This window comes from Hemitrygon akajei, chromosome 2 (assembly GCF_048418815.1).
Source record: "Hemitrygon akajei chromosome 2, sHemAka1.3, whole genome shotgun sequence".
Classification (NCBI taxonomy): Eukaryota; Metazoa; Chordata; class Chondrichthyes; order Myliobatiformes; family Dasyatidae; genus Hemitrygon; species Hemitrygon akajei.
Genome location: NC_133125.1, coordinates 66,928,844 through 66,953,305, shown reverse-complemented (window position 1 = coordinate 66,953,305; position 24,462 = coordinate 66,928,844). Strand labels below are relative to the sequence as shown.

The 24,462-nt window shown below is 39.8% G+C and overlaps 1 protein-coding gene across 2 annotated transcripts in view; it reads right to left on the bottom strand.

The window, feature by feature from the left end:
• The window catches only part of tnksa (tankyrase, TRF1-interacting ankyrin-related ADP-ribose polymerase a), a 133,693-nt gene that overhangs the window by 32,737 nt on the left and 76,494 nt on the right, over positions 1-24,462 (bottom strand). For both annotated transcript variants that reach the window (XM_073024327.1, XM_073024335.1), the window contains 7 exons: positions 20,072-20,243; positions 18,991-19,070; positions 8,275-8,420; positions 7,552-7,717; positions 6,463-6,682; positions 2,373-2,482; positions 62-250 (listed from right to left, as the gene is read on the bottom strand). In XM_073024327.1, coding sequence (XP_072880428.1) covers positions 62-250; positions 2,373-2,482; positions 6,463-6,682; positions 7,552-7,717; positions 8,275-8,420; positions 18,991-19,070; positions 20,072-20,243 — 1,083 coding nt within the window. The remainder of the gene's footprint in view (positions 1-61; positions 251-2,372; positions 2,483-6,462; positions 6,683-7,551; positions 7,718-8,274; positions 8,421-18,990; positions 19,071-20,071; positions 20,244-24,462) is intronic.

Sequence of the window (24,462 nt, the reverse complement as noted above, 5' to 3'; positions counted from 1 at the left end):
ATAAGCTCTTATCTTAAAAGGCTCTTTAAGAACTGATGTAAAAAAAATTTTTTAAACATACCGTAGCCAAATCTAAAGGCGTTTGGCCTTCTTGGTTCTTCATGGTAGGGTCTGCCCCGTGAGCTAACAGCAAAGCACATAGCTGTGTTCTTCCTTTCTGTGCTGCTTCATGTAAAGGAGTGAAGGCCCATTTATCAGTTGCATTTACACAGGTGTTATATTTGATTAAAAGTGCTGCAATATCCACATGCTGAAACAAAAGCAAAATAGAGCTTAAAACATGTAACAAGATATTTGAAAAACTATTTTTTATTTATTGACAAACAGTGTGGAATAGGCCCTTTTGGCCCTTCAAGCCCTGACACCAGCAATCTCCCAATTTAACCCTGGCCTAATCACAGAACAATATACAAGGACCAATTAACCTACCGACCAGTAAGTCTTTGGACTGTGGGAGGAAACTGGGGCATCCAGAGAAAACCCATGTGGTCATGGGGAGAACGTACAAACTCCTTACAGGCAGCAACAGGATTTGTACCCAGGTTGCTGGTAAAGTGTTGTGCTAACTACTACGCTACATTGTGAATAACTGGTGTGCACTCCAATCTTTATATAGCATTCCAAATGATGTTCAGCCAATAGAAATTATCAAACAGAAAACTAGGAAGAATTCCGTTAAAAGAGCTCCCTGATATTACAGATGTTGGGCATGTGGGTTCAATCTCAAATGATACCTTAGAGCAGAAAGTATTTTAATTGGGAATTGATTAACATGTACTTATCTCAAAGTGAAAAAGCTTTTGTTTACATGCCATCCAGTCAGATTACTCCATACAGAAATATATCAAAATAGTACCAAAAGAATGAAAAGTAGTGTTACAGTACAAAGAAAGTGCACCACAGTGCAAAGAGAATAATGAAATAAGACCGCAACATCAAGAGCTTATATTTATCATACAAGAGTTCCATTCAAGAGTCTTATAACAGCAACGCAAGAGATGTCCCTGAGCCTGGTTGCATGTGCTCTCAGCTTTTCTATCTCCTGCCTGATGGGATGTGGGAGAAGGGAAAAGAATTGAGATGAGAGGTGCCCTTGATTAAGTTACCGTCTTTCCCGAGGTAGCAAGAAATGCAGACGGGGTCAATGGAGAGGAGACTGGTATTCGTTTAGAACTTTCTACAAATTCTTGCAGTCTTGGGCAGAACAGCTGCCAGTCAAAACAGATAAAAAAAACTTCTGAAAAGCTTTGAGGTCAACAGCAACTAATGCTGCTCTGCCACCATACACAATGTATTGTTTTCTTTAAAAGATCAGATGTGGTAGACTTGGTGGTTCTATGCTGTATCATATGACGTGGGTAATCATGGTCTTTCCATGACCATGACTGTTCTTGGCAAATTTTTCTAGAGATGTGGTTTGCCATTGCCTTCTTCTGGATGGTGTCTTTACAAAATGGATGACCCCAGCAATTATCAATCCTCTTCAGAGACTGCCTGCCTGGCATGAGCTGCTCATACGGCCACCCACTACCTGCTCCCATGGCTTCATTGGGATTGGGTTTCTAAGCAGGTGATACAACTTGCCCAAGGGTGATCTGCAGGCTAGCAGAGGGAAGGAGCGCAAATACCTCCTTTGGTGGAGACGTACCTCCACCCCACCATCCAGTGGTAGATATACTAAAAGCAAACCAGGTATATTCATTGATAAAGTGATTAATGTGGATTTTAACTGATCAAAACACAACAACTGTCTGCTCTACTTTGAATAGGACGAGAGGATCATTTTTATTCAGACAAACCCAGTATTTCTGCCTCTTTCATCAGCAGGTGGCCAGTTCTACTTTCTAACTTACACAAATGCATTAAAACAGAGGACAGGTAAAAAGTAGCTCATCTCTTCAGTAGTTTACCTCTTTCAATAGCATTTCACCTGCACATGACAACCATAGACATACAGCCATGCAACTACCTAAGACTGCAGAAAAAATGAAACATACTGCCAACAAGCTGGAGACAAACAAAATGTAGCAAATTTGCTTCAGAAAGTAAAACAACTCAAGAACTCTTCAGATTGATTATTAATCCCCTCCCCCACCCACTGTAACAAAAATAACAATACCTTTATTTGTTAATATATTTGCAAAGAAATTACAATAAACATTTTTTAGATAACAAAAAATGTATGACGATGCAAAATATTTAAAATATTTTGTGCAAATAGCTCAAGTTCACAACACTTCAAATGATGGACTTCCTGCCTCCTGCACTACAATCAGCACAGCTCTAATGAAATGAACATTGCCAGCTTTACAGATGTTGATTCTCTAGGTCTGGTACAGCCACTTTTTAAATGATATGAGATTTACGCTTACCCCATAGGATGCTGCATTGTGAAGGGGAATTAGACCCCCTTTGTCTTGTGCATTTACATCTGCACCATGCTCCAAAAGATAGTCAGCCACCTCTAGGTTATTATAACCAGCTGCAAAACAAAAGCAGAAAGAAATAGTACAGCAAATAATTTTATAAACACAGGAGATTCTGCAGATGCTGGAAATCTTGAGTAACACACACAAAATGATGGAGGAACTCAGTCAGTCAAGCAGCATCAATCGGGGGGGGGGGAATGTTGACATTTTGGGCTGAGACGGAGAAGGAGTACAAGCTGGCAGAAGATAAGCTGAGAGGGAAGTTGGGTGGGGGGGGGCGTTGAAATCAGAAGCTGTGAGGGGATATGTGGAAGAAATAAAGTACTGGAGGACAGGACAGTGGACCATAGAACAAAGGGAACAAGGGAAACCCAAAGGGAGGTGATGGGCAGGTAAGGAGAAGAAGAGTGAAAAGGTAACCAGCATCAGGAATAAAGAAAGAGAGGAGGAATGTGGAGAAATTACAGAAGTTAGAAAAATTGATGTTCATGCCATTAGGTTGGAGATTACCCAGACAGAATATGAGGTAATGCTCCTCCAACCCAAGCACGGCCTCATCATGACTGTAAAGGAGGCTGTGGCACACATATCAAAATGGGTATGGAAAAATGAAATGAGTAGCCACCCGGATATCCTGCCTTTTGCAGCAGATGGAGCCAATGTGCTCAATACAGCATTCCCCAATCTGCATCGGGTCTCACAATGTAGATGGGGCTGCACCACCAGATTAAAGATGACCTCTGGAAAGATTGTTTGGAGCCCTGCACTTGTCATGCTTGCAGGGAAAGTACAGTAGGGAAATTAGTGGAGAGGAAAAAATGAATAAAGGAGTTACATAGAGAGCGATCCCTATGGAAAGTGGGGGGGGGGGGGGGGGGGGGAGGAGGGAAAGATCCTTTCAGTGGTAGTATCCCGTTGGATATGGCAGAAGCCACGGAGAATAATGTGCCAGATAGAGACTTATGGGGTGACAAACAATTGTCACCTAATTTTGCCAGATTTGTTATGTGCCAAGTATTACAAGGTTAACCTACCCAATGAGCGCATGCTTTATATTCAAGCTTCACATTTCTCTTATCAAGGTGGATGCTGTACTAATACATTGATAGAATACAGGTTCTGTAAGGATAAACTTAAGTTCACCTCTTACAAAGATTTGATCAAGGACAGCAGCTGAACATGTTGCAGTTCCATATGTTCCTCATACTGGTGTGTAGAAACAGCACTAAAATTATCAATCTTTAACTGTAGATAATGGAAATCATAAATACAGAAAAATTCAGCGAGTTAGCAGTATTTATATATATTAAAAAAAAGTCAAATTCGTGATCTGTGACCCGTCAACTGCTTCTCATTCCACAAATGTTGTCCTTAAGCTTTTCTAGCATTTCCTGCTTTATTATTCATAATTATAGTTAACTAATGGATACTGTTATATACAGTATTTCATAACCCCAAATGGTGTTAGGTGCAATAACGTGCAGTCACTTTGTAGGAAAACATGGCAGCCAAACACAGCACGGTACATTAAGCAATGGAGCAATGACCAGATTTTTAAGAAATGTTCTCTATTATTGGTATAAGGAAAAACATTGGTCAGGACACATGAAATCTCTGCTCCTCTCAGAATAGGATGAGGGGATCTTTGTCATTCATCAAAGAGTACAGACAGATCCAGATTTTCTTTTGGTCTCTTTCAAGTAAAAATGACACTGCAATTGGTCTCAGCTTAAATTGCTGTAATTTCTGCAGTAGAAATTCAGCTTAAATTTAGAGACACAAGTACCATGACTCATCTAAAGCTAAGACTTTTAAAGATTCACATTACATCACCTGAAACTGAAACATTTGAATGACTTAATTTTAACTTCATATCATGTACAATCTTGGCTTACAGAAACCAAAGGAAAGAATATTGAAGAGTGTTTTAAAGACATTAAGTAAAATAAATTCATGAATAGACACAGCTGCATCTTTCCTTCTTTCTTGTAATTGTTCAGTTCAGATTACAATTAACTATCATAAAAGCAGAGATTCATTAGATATCATGCAATTAAAAAATGGTACCCAATATACTTGCCAGCTCTTGGGCAGATTTATTTAAGTAACTTCATGCCTAGTATATTCCATTTAATGCTATACTTCTCTTTCAGTCCCCATAAAAGTAATTTTCTAATTTTCTTTTGTTATCACTGCACCTGTTCCCATTAACCTTTCCTATAGTTTGTTTCAGATCACTTTAATTCCTTATTCACAATATCTCTGCAATTCATCTCTGGTTCTCCGACTTCATTTTTAATCCTTTTTCTCTGGTGAATGTCCCATTTGCCATCAGCAATAATTTTTCCCATTTTCTGAATAAAACCTCTCATGGAGTTTGAAAATCTTAATTAAAATAACTCTTGTTTTTCTCTGTAATGCAATCACTCCCTGGTACCATTCTGCCCTCTCCAAGAATATGCTGTTTTAAGTAACAATCTCAAAGAGACTCCTAGGACTCATCTTGCCTACTTTCGCCCATCTGGCTTTTCTAATCCCTGATAAAGCTCTCATAGTGCTTTCCTTAGACTCCATCTTTAGCATGATTGATTTGGTTTTGTGAAATGAAACAAAAATACTGTTTCACTAAAGAATAAAACAATGAGATAATGAGGAATGTAGATAAAAGTAAAAATATATCAGCAATAACATAATACAGGTTGATCACCTTGAATCCAGCAATCATTAATCCAGTTCCACTGTTGGTTTGGACATAATTTTCGCTAGCCTAATTTCAAATTTCTCTCTTCACTGCGCCAACCCTTTACCACTGTTTTGGTGGTGCTATTATTAGAAGCAGTTGTTGGCATGGTATTAAAAAAGAAGCAATTCATTCCTGCATTATTCTTCATTGATTTTTATAACCTTTGCTTATCTAGCTCCAGTCATGCCTCTGAATAAAGGAAGTGTTTCTCATGGTGTAAAGTACAACCATCATACCTTATCTATACAAGATAAGGCGGAAGTTCTGCAAAAACTTGAGTGGTGTGTCTGTGAAGAGCATATGTGACTTGCATACCATTGGCCCTTTGACAATTTATGAAACAAGAAGAGGAGGTGCTCCACTTCTTTGCTGACAGCAAATCAAAACAACAGATGTGCATAAGGAAAACAGTGAAAGATGGAAAATGTTCACAACTAGATAAAGTTTTCATAAAGTGGTTTAAACTCCGCATCAGTGAAAGTGTAGAACTGTCAGGAAAAACAGTGAATAAACAAGCGAAATTATTTCATGAAGAACTAGGGCTGGATTATGAGTGTGATTACAGTGAAGGGTGGCTTCAGCGTTTCAAACAGGGACATGGCTTAGAATTTTGTGCAGTCTGCAGACAAGGAAGCAGCTGCTGAGCTTGTTGATGAGTTCACTAAGTTAGTTTCTGATGAAAATTTAAGTCCAGAGAAAGTCTATAATTCGGATGAAACCATCTTATATTGGTGTTGTATTCCAAGACAAACATTGACTAGAGGATGCACAATCACCACCAACAGGTAATAAAGCATCAAGAGATTGTCACTGTGTTGGGTTGCTCTAATGATGCAGGAACCCACAGGTGTAAGTTGTTACTCACTGGCAAAAGTTTACATCCCAGAGAGTTCATAGGTATGGTATGAAAGTTTCCAGTTATTTACCATGCCAAAAAAAAAAGGATTACAACTGACATTAGATTGGAATGGTTTGAACATTACATTGTTCCAGAAGCAAGAGCTTACTGTGACACTGTCAGTCTGGACAAAAATTGTACAATAATGATGATTTTAGATAATTGCTCTGTGCATCCAAACGCAGAACTCTTGGTAAAGAATAATGTTTACAGTATCTATCTGCCACCTAGTTTATCTAAGGGTGAGGTGATCATCAAGTGGGTTAGAGGTATTTATTTATTTAAATCCTAACCTAACTACCTGTCGTTTGACAAAATCACTAATCTGGCACTACACAGGCCCCGATCATTTCAGATTTGTGGTGGTGAACCTGTACTAGTCAAGATCTTACCTGCAAGATGGAGTGGTGTTGAGTTTCTTCCTTGAGTATCTCTGCAATTTATGTTCTCTGGACTACATAACTTTTGGACTCGAGCTAGGCAGCCTTTCTTGGCAGCGTCAAGTAAAGCAGCATCTCCTCGCAGTAAATCCTGAATATCTGTATCTCCCTCTTTCACAAGGTCCAGAGGTGTATTGCCATCTCTGTTCTTCTTTGTCGGGTCAGCTCCATGCTATGAAAATGAAGGTGACTTTCACAACACATCTGGATCAGTTTTATTTACATCATCTGATCAGCTAATTATTTTCCAGGGCATCAAGGAACAAAAATGAAGTAATCCATTTAACTACATAATTCTGTTCTTTCATTCAATTAGACTGTTGACAACCTGTTTCTTAAAGCCATTACTAGTTTTGGTTCCTCAAGACAAAATAGAACTAATAAAAAAAAAATCAGCCTTGACATGTTCAATTGCACTAGCCTCAACCGCTTTTCGGAGTAAGAATTCCAAAATTCAACTTTCGTTTGTGTGAAGTACTTTCTATTAAAACCAATAATGGCCAACATTTATATTTGCTTTTATATCTCATATTTGATAAGGAATCCAGTTCTTTTTCCTTACACTAACACCTTGTTCAATATTTTAATATCACTAGACGAATTTCTCATACCTGCACTAACCAGAATTGAATGCAGTATTCTAGGTGAAACGGAATGACAGGTTTAACCTAACTTCTATACTCTTGCATTTCAATCCTCAGAATTAACATTGCAGTTAGCAGAACTGAAAAACTCTGTGGTGAGAAATTGATAGTGAATGTTTTGGGTTAAGACCGACACGAAGTAGAGATCAGAAGTTTAATTTTCTTGATTTCAAATTTCAAACACAAAAATGCAGTGTAGAGTTTTCTATACTAATCTGGTTTGTTCGATTTGGATCTAAACACTCACACAATAGTAATACATCCATAACAGCTTTCATTTTTATCCAATTTCAGAAATAAATTTCAGTACATTTTACTGCATCAAATTCTAATCATGTGCAACCCTGCATACTGATAAAAATCACCATTTATACAAATCTTTCAAATTATCACATACCTTTAAAAGAAGCTTGCAAATTTCATATTTGCCTTTGGCTGCTGCTTCATGTAAAGGTGTGAATTTCCATAGATCAGCCACATTCACTGAGGCACCATGCCTCACCAACAGTTCTGCTACTTCATAATGTCCATACGAGCAAGCATTGTGCAAAGGAACAAGACCCCTGAGAAACAAGTAATTTAAGTTTAACCACTCTGTCAATTGCACAAGTTCTTTTCAATCAAAAATTTAATGTTTCTTTATACCAAGTCACATTAGGCAGTGTTGCCCAGAAATGGACATTTATAGCTTGTAGCTATAGGCAGCCCAGTAAAATAATGAGACATTGTTGTCACTTTCTCTCATCTCTGAAGACAAATTTTCTTTATACCATGTTAACATCAATCATAGTAGAGCATCAGGTAAATGGGAGTATCACAGGCAGCTTAGTTTCTGGCCACACCACTTGCGTATATGCGTACCACTTGTGGTTCTTGTGGAGAAACAATCGAGATAAAGAATCCTGACCAATTTTTGCCCTTTCTTGCCACCAGCATCAGAGAACAGGCCCCAGCATAGAAAGAGGGTTGGTTGCACAATGAACAGGAAGGAACACAAATACTTTTCAGTAGTCTTCAAGAATTTTATAACTCAACTATATTACTTTTACCTTTCCTTTTTAACAGTACAAGCTTTGTAAGCAGCAAGGAGACCCAATCTTCAAATAAAATATATACAAACCCTTTGTCTTTGGCATGCACATCAGCACCATGATGTAGCAGGTACTCTACAACAGCCACTCGATTGTAACCTGCAGCAAAATGTAGTGGGGTGGAGTGCCGTCCTTCCAAGTCCCTGCAGTTCACATTCTGGGTTGTGCACAATTGCTTCAAAACAAAACATTTATCAACAAAGGTTATAATATGAAAGTTAACTGATGGAATTAAATTGACTTGAAAGCCAACACAATGAAAGCAAAACTCTTCGTTGAATTTGAAAACAAATCACAAAACCTGTTTTATTTTAAATTAGTTAATTCCCTGGGCTATTCCACTGAATAAATCAAGAAAAGAATACATCCAGGATAGATCTTACTGATAGATGTGCATCTTAAAAAGACAGCTGAACAGTACATCTGGATTTTACTGTGCATCAGACATTGATTTAACCAAAGTTCCTACTTCATACCTTCATTTAATTCTTCTCTTGCTTAGATTCAAGAGGAAATGTCTTAAATTGGTTCAGAATGAAAAAGGATTAATTGCCACAACACTCAAATTGAAAAGAATGTGTTCATATTGTAGCAGCTTTAAAGTACCAACATACCCATGTCATTGTTAGAATTTTAACAGCTGGAATTTAGATTATGGACTAATTACAATCAGAAAGGTCATTTTAAATATAATTACTAGTTACATAATTACCCAGTTGACACAGTAAGTCATGGGAATTTTTACATGTGGTCACTAAAATATGTTAGCTGGAAAAGACAAGCAGTGAACTTCAGTACAATGTCAGGCCATAATTCTCTGGAAAAATAAGGCCTAGCTAGGTTGATTAGAACAGAAGGACAGGATGATCTAACAAGGACAACCAGACAGAAGAAAACTATTAACTTTAGAACTGTCTTTATCTGGGATACTGTAAAGTATTGTGCAAATATATTAGAAAGATCAAACAAGATGAAAGAGCATGAACATTTTACCTAAGCAGGGAAAAGTATATACGGTACCTGTTTGTTGGTGACTGGTTCAAAAGGGCTGAAATAATTAGAATAGTGATTGACAGGAAGCAGAGAACAGTCCCGCTGATCAGGTATTTGAACTTATGTGTAAAAGAAAATTTAGGCTGAGAGCTTTAAGGTGGATCCTTGCTCGCTTTGCTTTAACACCTTGTTCAGTTTGAGAAGCTGACCATGAAACGATGACTACTAACACTGCCTATACTGAACTGGCCTGCTGCTTATTAGGTCACTTTGTTTCATCTGCACAAGTTGTATTTCAATTCTAATTATATTCTGATACTTTTGGTAGTTGGTGTCCGTGCAAACTATACAGCAGACCATTCCAATTAAGCTACACTAAGATGGAACCTAAAACTTACAATAGAAGCATTAGCAACCAAAATATAACTTCAAGATGTTAGGACAAGTGACCAGTTGTCACTTGTTGATGAAGCTTCAAGTCTTCTTCAAAAAGGAAAGTGAACTAGAAAGTGTGCAGCAGTTCAAGATGTTAACACTCAAATTTTGGCTTCTTCCTCCTTCATTTCCAATCCTAATGAATAACCTTGGCCCAAAATGTCGATTCCTTATTCATTTCCATAGATGGTGCCCGACCTGCTGAGTTCTTCCAGCAGTGTGTGTGTATATTGGTTTGTTGTGTTAGATATAATTAAGCAAACTGGGCCTAAGCTTGAGTTTGTAAGAATGAGGTGGTTTGCACTGGAATCTGGTTCCGAGGTAAAACATTACCCTTGCTCTTACCTAATGGTAGAGTCATTAAAATGCACTAAATGATTCACTTCCACTTCCATTACTTATGTTCTAAATGTCTAATCCCTACTTGCAATTATCTGGAGAATTACTGAAACAAAAACCTGAAAATGTGATCGACTGCATTGCGACCTCAAATCATATAATTCTGAGAAACAGGTAACAGCCTCCACTTCCTCACTGAGAGACCATAACCGGAAACCCCATCTCCTCTTCACTGAAAAAGAACAGAGGCACCTCTGACTGCTTAGCCTCCAGTCATATTCTCCCTTTACCCACAACTCTGTGGCAAACATAGCTCAAATGCCATCTACAAATATGCCAATGTTTGGCACAAATGGTAACGAGGCAAATTACAGGAATGAGATAGGTCAGCTGTTGGGTGATGTTGCGCTCAATGCCACCAAAACCAAGGAACTAATTATGGACTTCAGGAGGGAGGAAGGTTAGACAAAACAGTACCAATCCTCAATGAAGGTGGAAAGAGTACTCACCTTCGAGTTCCCAACTGTTAACACCTTGGAGGATTCATCCTGGGCCAGCACACAGAAGCAACCAGGTAGATGTGCTAATGTCTTTACTTTCTTAGAAGTTTAAGATTAGGTATGTCATCAATAAATCTGAAAACTTTCTACCAATGTATAATACAGATGGTGATGAAACATATTAAACACTGCATGAAAAGCAACTTGAATCCACTCCAATTTGCCTACTACCACAACAGGACAGCAGCAGATGCCATTTCATTGGCTCTTCACTCAATTCTGGAACATCTGGTCAACGAAGATGTATACATCAGGATACTCTTCATCCACTGCAGCTCAGCATTCAATACTATCATCCCCTCAAAACTAATAAATAAGCTTCAAGTCCTAGGCCTTAGTAGCTCCTGGTGCAACTGGATCCTCGATTTCATCACTTGCAGACCTCGGTTAGATCAAAATGGCAACATCTCCACAATCTCCCTCAGCACGGGTGTACCAAAAGACTCCATGCTTAGCCCTCTGCTCTACTCGCTTTATACTTATGACTGAGAGGATATGCATAGCTCCAATGCCATATTTAAGTTTTCCGACGACACTGCTGTCATTAGCCAAATCAAGGGAGGTGAAAATGGGGGACACCTCCCTTTCCTTTGCCAGGGAGGAAGAGAACCTGTGGGTTGCCGAATGCCAGATGAATTGCGATAGTCTTTGCAGTAACTTCAAGGTCTGTGTCTTTGTTATCACTTAGCTCACGCTTGAGCTTGGTAGCGGGTGTGCTTTTTGGTTTTGGGGGGGGGGAAGAGAGAGAGGATTGTTGCTTACGTGTAGGAGTAACAGTACCTCCTACTTTGGGGTTCTCACATTTGAGTGTCATTCATTCTTTGGGGCACTTCTCTGTTTTTGTGGATGTTTTCCGAAGAAAAAGCATTTCAGGATGTACAAACCCCATTTCCAGAAAAGTTGGGATATTTTCCAAAATGCAATAAAAACAAAAATCTGTGATATGTTCATTCACGTGAATCTTTATTTAACTGACAAAAGTACAAAGAAAAGATTTTCAATAGTTTTACTGACCAACTTAATTGTATTTTGTAAATATACACAAATTTAGAATTTGATGGCTGCAACACACTCAACAAAAGTTGGGACAGAGGCATGTTTACCATTGTGTTACATCACCTTTCCTTTTAATAACACTTTTTAATCATTTTGGAACTGAGGATACTAATTGTAGTAGATTTGCAATTGGAAATTTTGTCCATTCTTGCTTGATATAAGACTTCAGCTGCTCAACAGTCCGATATCTCCGTTGTTTGATTCTCCTCTTCATGATGCGCCATATATTTTCAATAGGAGACAGATCTGGACTGGCAGCAGGCCAGTCAAGCACACACACTCTGTGTCTACAAAGCCATGCTGTTGTAGCCCGTGCAGAATGTGGTCTGGCATTGTCCTGCTGAAATAAGCATGGACGTCCTGGGAAGAGACGTCACCTTGATGGCAACATATGTCTCTCTAAAATCCTAATATACGCCTCAGAGTCAATGGTACCTTCACATACATGCAACTCACCCATGCCGTGGGCACTGATGCACCCCCATACCATCACAGATGCAGGCTTTTGCACCTTTCGCTGGTAACAATCAGGATGGTCGTTTTCATCTTTGGCACGGAGAACTCGACGCCCATTTTTTCCGAAAACTAGCTGAAATGTGGACTCATCTGACCACAGCACATGGTTCCACAGTCTTTCGGTCCATCTAAGATGAGCTCGGGCCCAGAGAACTCGCCGGCGTTTCTTTATAGAGTTGATGTATGGCTTCCTCCTTGTGTAATGCAGTTTCAAGTTGCATTTCTGGGTGCAGCGACGGACTGTGTTAAGTGACAATGGTTTTCCGAAGTACTCCCGAGCACAGGTGGCTATAATTGTCACAGTAGCATGACGGTTTCTTAGGCAGTGCCGCCTGAGGGCTCGAAGATCACGCGCATTCAACAGTGGTTTCCGACCTTGCCCTTTACGTACTGAGATGTCTCTGAATTCTCTGAATCTTTTCACAATATTATGTACTGTAGATGTTGAAAGACCTAAATTCTCTGCAATCTTGATTTGGGAAATGTTCCTTTTGAACTGACTAACAATTCTCTCACGAATTTTGGCACAAAGGGGTGAGCCACGACCCATCCTAGCTTGCAAAGACTGAGCCTTTGATGGACGCTACTTTTATACCCAGTCATGATACCTCACCTGCTACCAATTAGCCTGCTTAATGTGGAGTCTTCCAAACCGGTGTTACTTGAATATTCTGTGCACTTTTCAATCTTATTTTAACTCTGTCCCAACTTTTGAGTGTGTTGCAGCCATCAAATGCTAAATTTGTGTATATTTACAAAATACAATTAAGTTGGTCAGTAAAACTATTGAAAATCTTTTCTTTGTACTTTTGTCAGTTAAATAAGGGTTCACTTGAATTAACATATCACAGATTTTTGTTTTTATTGCATTTTGGAAAATATCCCAACTTTTCTGGAAATGGGGTTTGTACATTGTATACATTTCTCTAACATTAAACTGAACCTTTGAATTTGAGACAGAAAATCTGGCTGAGTGGTGCCACAACAACTACCTCTCAATGTTAGCAAGATCAAGGAGATGATTATTGAACTCAGGAGGAGGAAAACAGAGATCCATGCACCAGTCCTCATTGTGGTATCGAAGGTGGAAAGGGTTAGCAATTTTAAATTTCTCAGTGATATCATTCCAGAGGATCTGTCCTGGGTCCAGCACGTGAAAACAATTACAAAGAAAGCACTGCAGCGCCTCTTTCCTAGAAGTCTGCAAATTTCAGCATGTCATCTGAAACTCTGAAAAGCTTCTATAGTGGAGAATACAAAGATTGGTTGCATCATGGCCTGCCATGGAAACACCAATGCTCCTGTACAGAAAGGCCTACTAAAACTAGTGGATATGGCCCACTCCACCATGGGCAAAGCCCTTTCAAACACTGAGCACATCTGGACAGAGTGCTGTCGCAGGAAACCAGCATCCATCAAGGACCCCACCATCTAGGCCATGCTCTAAACTTGCTGCTGCCTTCAGGAACAGTTATTATCCCTCAACCATAAGGTTCTTGAGCCAAAAGGGGTAACTTCACTTTACTTCATTCTACATCACTGAACTGGACTCACTTTCAAGGACTCTTCATCTCATGTTCTTGATATTTATTGCTTATTTATTTTTCCCCTCTCTCTTTTAGTATTTGCAGTTTGTTTTTGTTTGCAGATTGCTTCTTGTTCACACTGCTGGTTCCAGTCTTTCATTGACTCTATTGTGTTTCTTGTACTTCCTAGGAGTGCCCACAATAAAATGAATCTCAGAGTTGTCTATGGTGACATATGTACTTTGATAATAAATTTACTCTGAATTGTTAACTTTGGGAAGTATTCTGACTGGTTGCATCATGGCCTGGTATGGAAACTCCAATGCACTGAAATGCAAGAAGCTACAGACGTCAGGTTGACATCCATCATCTGGGTCATCTTCGTTTCTCAGGCTGGATGTACAGGATCTTGAAGACTCACACCTCAAGGTTCAACAACAGTTTCTTCCCCACTGTCATCAGATTGTTGAACTGACCTGACCTGAAAATTCTAAATTCTCCTTTAGACTCTCTCTGAACTTGAACAAATGTTTGTTTTGATGTGCATGTATAATTTATGTTAATTTAAGCTCATGTAATTTACATTTGTCATATTTGTAATGTACTATACTGTAGCTGCAAAAAGCAAATGTGCATGACATTTATACCCTGGGTATATATGCCCATGACCATAAACAAACCTGAACCAATGTTAATGAGAAACAGTGATATGGAATATATTATGTCTTGATTCTCCTACATAACTGGATTTAACTTTTACCTTCTGGCTTTAATACTTTGTGATTTGTTTACTCTCTGCCTCACCTACACACCTGGATACAGATTTGCTACCCCTGCCCATCCTTCCTTCACTACCAGTGATGGCAACAATATAATAGTACCACGTGTTAAAATTTAAATTTATTTACATTATTAGTTAGACTCTCTCATTCAATACAGTGGATTCCAGTTAACTGCAATACATCGGGACCTGTACATGTTGCCCCACTTAAGCTGAAGTTTCAGTGAAATAGTTAAAGACATATAAAAAAATGAAACTACTGTTTGAGTAACAAATTATGCATTTAAACGAAATACAGAACAAATTAGAACACTACAGTACTATAAAACTGTTTATTAGTTCCTAACAGTTACGGATGAAGGAATTCATCCAGTATACACTGCCGTGTTTGGGATGTCCAGGGAGGGGTCCAAGAAGGCGGTTCTGCAATGCTTTGTGGAGAGTGAATGGCATAATAAAGCACAGAAATTATGGTTATTCCCTGCAACCAAGACTCTATCTTGTTTCGACTACTCGTTCCACTAGACCTGGATTTCTGAGGTCAACAGAGTGAACGTGCCTCAGTTCAATGACTTTTCCACTTTAAAAACTCTCCTGCATAGGCTTCCCTGTCATTGTCAAATATAATGGACAACTAACATGCTGCCATGTTCTTGCAAATGAACAAAATTAGTACAGACACCTAGTGCACATAATGGACTGTCTTTGTACAATGCTTTCAATGATAGCATCCTCCAAATCTTCATTTTCAGTGTAACATTCAAAATTATTGTCAATACATTCAAGTTCTTCGTAGTTCCTATCTTGAAGTAGTGAACAGCTGTTTCTGGCATCTCCAAGCTGAATTGTTGAAACCACAGAGGGCAAAGCAGTTCTACACCATCTTATCAGTGAAAAAAAATCACTGCTTTTTGAACACAAACACACATAACTTACACTATTTTAAAACAGTTCACTCTAAACATAGTATAGCGTCTAACGGCCACAAGTTCATGCGACTGACACTTGTTAGAAACTGCTCGACAACTGTCTCCAATCCCAATTAAGTGGCATAGTGTCACACATAAACTAAGGAAATCTTACTATTTTCTCAATTTGTTTTTGTTCTTTTAAGAGTTGCCCCAAATAAGTGGCTGCTCCAATTAACTGATGGACCAATTAAGCGGAATCATTTGGAAGGAGTCATTTGACAAGAATATCTTAGCCTGTTGTTGACAGGATGGAGATGCTCCTGTAATTGCCACAATATGCCTTGTCTCCCTTCTTGAATATGGGCACTATTAAAGCTTGAGGGTAGTTGTTCCTTTCTCAGACCTTCAGGGGCAGGATGTATATGTAGTGCAGGAGTGGTGGTTCACCTTTCTTAAGGATCTCTGCTGGGAAGCCGTCACGATCAGTGGCTTCGATGCTTTCAAGCTCCTGATGGTATTATGGGCCTCTTTCATACTGGGAGGTTCCCCATGTCTTCTCTCACAGGTGTCTGGAGGATTTGATTAGAAACCTTTGGTTCGGCAGTGCTGTCGCAGTTTAAGTAGTTGTTGAAAGTACTCTCTCCATTGATTGTTGATCTCCTTCAGATCCTTTATCAAGTTCTTCCCATCCACTGAGCACAAGGGGTTTAATCTGTAGTAACTTGGACCACAGTCTGCTTTGGTGGCACTGAGGAAGCCTCTCCTGTCACCAGTCTGCCAGGCTCTGGATTTCTAGTCCACCAAGTATTTAGCTCTCTCACCCTGTGCTCGACATTTGCCTTTGATTTGGAGTAAGTTTCTCTTTTGGCCTTACTGCCAATGTCACTCAGCCAGGCTTTCCTTCTCGTGAAGATATTTTGTTCAATCTCCATGCCATTATCATCAAACCAATTCTGATGTTTTCTGAATTTGTACCCAAGGATGTTTTTGCAGGTATCGAGGATGGTGGATACAAGTAGACCCCAGTGTTCTTCAACATCCTCTGGATATTCCGTTTGGAAGTTTTCCCCAAACAAGGCCAAAAGGTGCTGTTGAGTGGTAATGTCAAGCGGGCTCTCAAGTCTTGGTCTGGTTAGCTTCTTATGAACTCTTGTCTTTTCATGTCTGACAGACATGGTGGAGCAAATCAGGCGATGATCTGTCCAGCTATCATCTGTGTTATTCATGGCCGTTGTGACATTCACATCACAGTCAATGAGATGCCACTGTTTAGATCGGGGTGCTGCCATGATGCCTTGAATTTGTTTTTCTGGCAGAAGAGAGTGTCCATGATGATAAGATTGTGCTCAGCACATATGGTGAGAAGTATTCTATTTGATTTGATGTTGCCAATGACTTCCTTTCCTATGGTACTCTTCCAAGGGTTAAAGTCCTGACCAACCCTGGCACTGAAGTCCCCTAAGAGAACTATCTTATCCTCCTTGGGGATGCTCTACAGTGTCACGTCTAGGCAAACAAAAGCAGCCACTTTATCAAGCTCATTTGAGTCCAGAGTTGGTGCACAAGCATTCACGACAGTTGCCATCTGGTTAGATGATAGGCACTAAACAGATAGTCATGAGACGTTCACAACCAAGAGAAATCTACAGATACTGGAAATCTGAGCAACACACACAAAATGCTGGAGGAACTCAGCAGGCCAGGGAACATCTAGGAAAAGACTACAATCGATGTTTCAGGCCAAAACCATTCGGCAACAGACTTTCACTGATCCCAACAGCTAGTACAGAGAATTGATTGGCAAAGTAGTCTTTATTTCAAACCCAACACTGTGGATCTTGGGCTCATCAGTTTTCTTCCCTTTTCAGAAGGTATAACCATCCTTCTTTCAGTTGCCCTTCATCTGCCACATAGGTTTCAGAAACAGCAGCTAGGTCAATTTGGCATCTTCTCAGATCTCTGGTGATGATTGCAATTTTCCTCTCTGGGTGATCACTGGTTGTATTATCTATCAGAGTGCTCACATTCAGGCTCCAAAGGTCATGTTTCTTTGTTTCTGACTGCATATGGTAATCTCTCTGGACGTGGTAACCCTGTCAGAAGTTTCGAGACAGCTATTTTTAGGGCCTCTTTTCCAGTCCTTTCCCTAAATGGGGTGAGCAGAGTGGATCCTAAATAAAACTGCTCAGTTGTGGGTGCAGCTGCTGAAGGGCTCTTTCTGCCTCAGTCCAAGAGCCCAGTGACTGAATCAAACATCCACAGCCCAATGTGGCAGCTTGAGACTAGGAACTTTCTGATCTCATAATCCTGTTCCCTTTGCCATTTGCTGATCGCCACAGGACTTAATCCAGGATGTTACGGTGAATTCCGTCAATGGAGAATGCCTGTGCATGACTTTGTTTAACATGGGAAGGAAGACTGATTCACAGGCAACCACCACACGGTCCTAGACATATCGGGGTCAGGATTGACTGGCACGGGATGCAAGACAACTGGATACTTTTCACTGCTGCAGTCTCTGTCCACCTTCACTGCCATTGTGATATGGCATCATCTTCTGCTAGCTCCACTGCAGAGGTTTTGGTTGGATTGCTGTGTCTGGAACCTTCCTCTTCATCTAACCACCACTGGTGACCCAACAAGTAGCTAAACCTCTGATGGCATGGCTCTCGGGATCTCAGGAACTCACAAGCCACTCCACCACCACAAGGTGACTCTTAGAGATATGAGTTGTATATGTTGTCATTAATAGAAATATAGAAGGGTTATGTGACTGCCTAAAGATCTAGATTACACAATATAATGTAAGAAAATGCAGCATTGGCATGAAAAATAAAAAAGCACATTATCTGAATAATGAGGGATTACATAAAGCAGGATGCCTTACCGCATGATTTGCTAGTATACAGGTAAAACAAGTAAACAGAAAACCTAACACAATAATATTGTTCATTGCTAGATGTCATTATCAGTGTCAACATTATGTACCGTGTCGTATGATGGTCTCATGACCATGACTGCTTTTGGCAAATTTTCTACATAGTGGTTTGACATTGCCTTCTTCTGGGCATGTCTTTACAAGATGAGTGACCCCAGTCATTATCCATAATCTACAGATTGTCTGCCTAGCTACAGTGCTTGCATAACCAGGGCTTGTGATATGCACCAACTGCTCATACGACCATCCACCACAGCTCCCATGGCTTCACATGACCTTGATCTGGGGCTGGGCTAAGCAGGTGCGACTCCAAGGTTGACCTGCAGGCTAGGGGAGGGAAGGAGCACCTTACACCTCCTTTGGTAGAGACATATCTCCACCCCGTCACCTAGAGGTACTGAATACAAAAACAAGGTTGCTATACTTCAAGTTACGTAAGGTATCAACGAGACTATACTTTGAATATCATGAGTAATATTTGTCTACAACTGGAGTTTTTGGACATGAGTAGATATTCAGCATCTTTATCTCAAAACAGCTGCAGAGAGACTGCATTTACAAGCATTCTTGAGCTGACTGTTAAATCAGTGATCATAAAAATTCCTTGACAAATTATGTTTATTTTTTTAAACTCCCACAAAATATTAAAAACACAGAACCACTATTCTTTTACCAAGAAAAATTAACTACCTTCACTGTTTCCAGGTCTCCAGCCTTTGCTGCCTCCAAGAGTCGATAATCAACGTCTGAATTGTGCAATGGAACATTCTCTAAATAGAAACACGTATAGGATTATCATCTGTATTAATATAACACTTAAAACCTTTGCGTAAAATACTATAGTGTGCAGCTTTATGATGGGTCACTTATTAATCCAACAAACTGAAAAAATACTGAACTCTTTCATACAAATGTACGCAATAGTTAAAAAAGTGTAATTATGCTCTTTTGAACACAATACTAATCTGCAAAAGATCTCTTACAAAGTTTAACTGAAAAGCCTCTTAATCTGCAGTACTGTGCAGAAGTCTTAAGGAGATAAAAATGTGAGTACTTAGCTTTATATTAGCTCAGTAGTATTTAGTGTTATTTGGTAAATGGAAAGACAATATACTGTACTGTGCAAATGGCTCAGCCACCCTAGCTATATACTGTCCATGTAAATAGTTTTCATATTATTTCTTATTCTAAACCATTCTAACATAGGTATGTGCATGTCATAAAACATGGAATTGATAAAAAACAAAACCAAAAAGAAATCAGTAATGACAAATTCACTTCATAAATTTATTCTTTAATATTAAGGCATCTTCCTTCCTATGATTGATAGAATCAGGATAAGGCATAACACATGTACCCAAAATAAAGATGTATAATCTGGAGGGTTTTCCGTGTTTCACGTTTTACTTTGCATGCTTCATGCCTTAAATTAAAATTAAACCAAGTTGCTTAATATTATTGGGAGCAACAATTTCAATTCACAACTTTCGTACTCAATATGTGTAGATTAAGACACTCATATATGCAGGCAAATTTATTTTAATGCTTTTCCTATTTGCTCCATTCATTAATGTGTAACCTAATGAAACAAAATCAAGACTACTCTTTGCAGAAAACAGAAATAAGAACTGAAAGTGATGGAAACATGCAGCAAGCAAGGGAGATTCTGCAGAGACTGTCCTGTGGCTTAGGCTATCTACATGGATGACAACTGATCTGCTGAATATTTCCAGCAGGTTCTAAACCCTAACGAAATGTACAATCCACTTACCATTAAGTATTTGCTGCACAGACTCATTCCCCATTTGTGCAGCTGTAAACCCTTGAAGAGACAAAATGGAAGGGTCACTGCCATAACTTAACAAGAGGCGACATGTCTGTAAGTGTCCACCATGTGCTGCTCGATGTAAAGCTGCTTGACCAAGGGTATCCAAAGCATTCATCTGCGAAAGTGAGAATATTAGTCAGAAGGAAAGGCACAGCAGGAGTTTTTTGTTGTGCATACATACCATGACAAAGTATTTGCTCTGTATTCACAAGAATAAACTTTTTTTTTATAGGTTTATAATACAACTAGCTGCTACCCAGATCATTTGGGTTATAATGCTGGCAATAATAATGTTTGCATTTATTTTCATGCCATCAATTTTTGTAAATGAAATTATAAGCATTTAATTATTAAGTGAGTAGAAGATTAACATTGTATACTTTAAAGTTACTAATTAAAACATACACACTGAAAAAATATATTCAAAGAAATTTAATGTAATTCTCGGTGGGAATCACATTGTACAAATTTATTTGATTTCGAAATTAAAGTCCATTAAATTATACTATTTCTTGCATTTGAATCCAATGTAAAAATAATGGATTACATTGATCTCTAATTCTGGACCAGCAAACATACAATGGGAAAGCATTGTATTTTGTAATCAAAGCCAACAATTCAGTGATCTATTAATTTGCATAGCAAAACTAAGTTGAACAAGAAACTGAAGTTGCTTCAATTTAAAAGGATATGTCTAGTGTCTGAGGGACAAACACAATTTCAGAAAAAAGCACTACCAGTTGCTGATGTGTCCTCAAATTCATGTGGTAGTAATATTTTTTGCTGAGGCATAGCATTGGTGGAAACCAATTGTAGCATAAACACAAGGTACACTGGGGTCAAAGCAACACGCTGGAGGAACTCAGCAGGTCTGGCAGCATCCATGGAAACAAACAATCAACGTTTCCGGCCAAGACCCTTCGTCAGGACTGAAGAGGGAGGGGGCAGGGGCCCTATAAAGAAGGTGCGGGGAAGGTGGGAAGGAGGAGGCTGGTGGGTGTCAGGTGAAAAACCAGTAAGAGGAAAGATCAAGGGGTGGGGGAGGGGAAGAAGGGAGGGGATAGGCAGGAAAGGTGAAGAAGAAATGTAAGGGGAAAGCACTATGGGTGGTAGAAGAAGGTAGAACCATGAGAGAGGTGATATTGCATCCGGTGCTCCCGGTGCAGCCTCCTCTACATCGGCAAGACGCGACGCAGATTGGGGCACCGCTTCGTCGAGCACCTCCGCTCCATCCACCACAACAGACAGGATCTCCCAGTTGCCACTCACTTCAACTTTGCTTCACATTCCCATTCAGATATGTCCATACATAGCCTCCTCTACTGCCATGATGAGGCCAAACTCAGGTTGGAGGAGCAACACCTCATATATCCTCTAGGTAGTATCCAGCCCTTTGGCATGAACATTGAATTCTCCAACTTCTGGTAATTCCCTCCCCTATCCGACTTTCACTCTGCCTCCTCCTCCAGCTGCCTATCATCTCTCTCATGATTCCGCCTTCTTCTACTACTCATCATGCTTTCCCCTTATATTCCTTCTTCCTGCCTATCCCCTCCCTGCTTCCCCTCCCCCACCCCTTGATTTTTCCTCTTACTGGTTTTTCACCTGGCACCTACCAGCCTTCTCCTTCCCACCCTCCCCCCACCTTCTTTATAGGGCCTCTGCCCCTTCCCTCTTCAGTCCTGACGAAGGGTCTCGGTCCGAAACGCTGACTACTTGTTTCCACGGATGCTAGCCGACCTGAGTTCCTCCAGCGTTTTGTACCAATAATAGCATGATTGAAGCTTCTTAAGTTTATGCAATGACACACCAGGTGGTGCCAGAATATTTAAAATTCAACAGGAAAATGTACCATTACAATATCTGTCATACCATCAAATAGATTTACAAGTACAAGCTTCATTGGTGATCCTCATTCATAACCTGAACTGCATCGTTCATGAAATAACTAGCAATTCAAATAGTGTTGAATGACATTTGGGCAAACACCTTGAATCAGATCATGAAATGATACAATTCAGCCAAAGCTTTTCATTGAAATCATTCGTGATGAGTCTCCATATTTCATTCCTCCATTTTCTAATTTGAGCAAACTCTCACAGACGGCCTTCAAACGTGCTTACATTCTGTTCTTCAGCGGTAATCGTTAAACATTTTCCCAAATGTATGTTTTAATACACATCTTCTATAATACCTCATAAATTACTTGTGGCATTTGATGAGAATTTTCAATTAACACTAAAGTAACACTTCTCATCAATTTATTATTACGAATAAGACCTGCAACTTCAGACCTAATGCTTCAATGGATTTTTGTGAACAATTGTACATTCATCCTAGACAATACTTAGAATCTTCAGTATTTTTCCCTTGCAATTTTCCAACCAGTATCACATGTTGGAGCCTCCTTATTTAAGGGGAGTATAAAAGCCGTATATGCAAATTCCCCAACCACCAAACTCCAGCGGCCACCTACCCCATCTGAAATGTTGAAGAAGTATCTGATGATGTTAAGGCTAGGGCAATTATGTTTTGTATTTGAACTTTAGCCAAAATGAGAGATGAAAAATTCTACCGGTTCCACCATAAATACCCAAAACAAGAGGCTCCTTTGTTACTATGAACAGCTTCCATATTTGTATCTTTTTTTTGGTATCTCAGTAGATTCTTTCATACATTCATCCATCTTCATCCAAAAGATCATAGCTTATCCTCTGCAGAAACTTGGCACATAAATTTTAAATTTTCTCTTTGTGATTCAGGTCGACCAAAAGTACTTAGGTCAGCTCCACCCAAATATTTGGGACCTCAAAAATAAATCCGAAAATTTTTATCAATTTTCAATGGGGAAAATTAAAATTAGACACCTTTTGGCTATGGAGGACCTCCAGTAGGAGTTTTAAAGAAATAAACAATAAATATTGCCCTTATTATTATGCTAAGCCAACTCACAAAATTTCAAGGTTCTAGGTTGTTTCATTATTGAGCTATTCACAAAATATGACATTTATTGCATTATCTGAACCAATATTAAAATAAATACACCATCAATGCTGTTCATAGACTTCAGTTCAGCATTCAACACAATCATCCCTCAGAAACTGATTGGAAAACTGAGCCTACTAGGCCTGAACACCTCCCTCTGCAACTGGATCCTAGACTTCCTGACTGGGAGACCTCCGTCAGTCCGGATCGGGAGCAGCATCTCCAACACCATCACACTGAGCACGGAGCCCCCCCAGGGCTGTGTGCTCAGTCCACTGCTGTTCACTTTGCTGACCCATGACTGCTGCAACACACAGCTCGAACCACATCATCAAGTTCGCCGATGACATGACCGTGGTGGGTCTCATCAGCAAGACCAACGAGTCAGCTTACAGAGAGGAGGTGCAGCGGCTAATGGACTGGTGCAGAGCCAACAACCTGTCTCTGCATGTGAACAAAAGAGATGGTTGTTGACTTCAGGAGGGCATGGAGCCACCACTCCCTGCTGAACATCGACGTAGAGATCATTAAGAGCACCAAATTTCTTGGTGTTCACCTGGCGGAGAATCTCACCTGGTCCCTCAACACCAGCTCCATAGCAAAGAAAGCCCAGCAGCGTCTCTACTTTCTGCAAAGGCTGAGGAAAGTCCATCTCCCACCCCCCCCAAATCCTCATCACATTCTACAGGGGCTGTACTGAGAGCATCCTGAGCAGCTGCATCACTGCCTGGTTCAGAAATCTCACCATCTCAGATCGCAAGACCCTGCAGCAGATAGTGAGGTCAACTGACAAGATCATTGGGGTCTCTCTTCCTGCCATTACGGACCTTTACACTACACACTGCATCCGCAAAGCAAACAGCATTATGAAGGACCCCACGCACCCTTCACACAAACCCATCTCCCCCCTGCCGTCTGGGAAAAGGCACCGAAGCAGTCGGGCTCTCACGACCAGACTATGTAACAGTTTCTTCCCCCAAGCTATCAAACTCCTCAATAACCAGAGCCTGGACTGACACCTTACTGCCCTATTGTCCTGTTTATTATTTATTGTAATGCCTGCACTGTTTTGTGCATTTTATGCAGTCCTGGGTAGGTCTGTAGTCTAGTGTAGTTTTTTTCTGTGTGTTTTTTACGTAGTTCAGTCTAGTTTTTGTACTGTGTCATGTAACACCATGGTCCTGAAAAAACATTGTCTCATTTTTACTATGTACTGTACCAGCAGTTATGGTCAAAATAACAATAAAAGTGACTTGACTTGACTATCAAACCAAGCAAAACTGTCTAATTGCAACACGAGTGAATCTGCAGATGCTGGAAATAAATAAAAAACACAAAATGCTGACAGA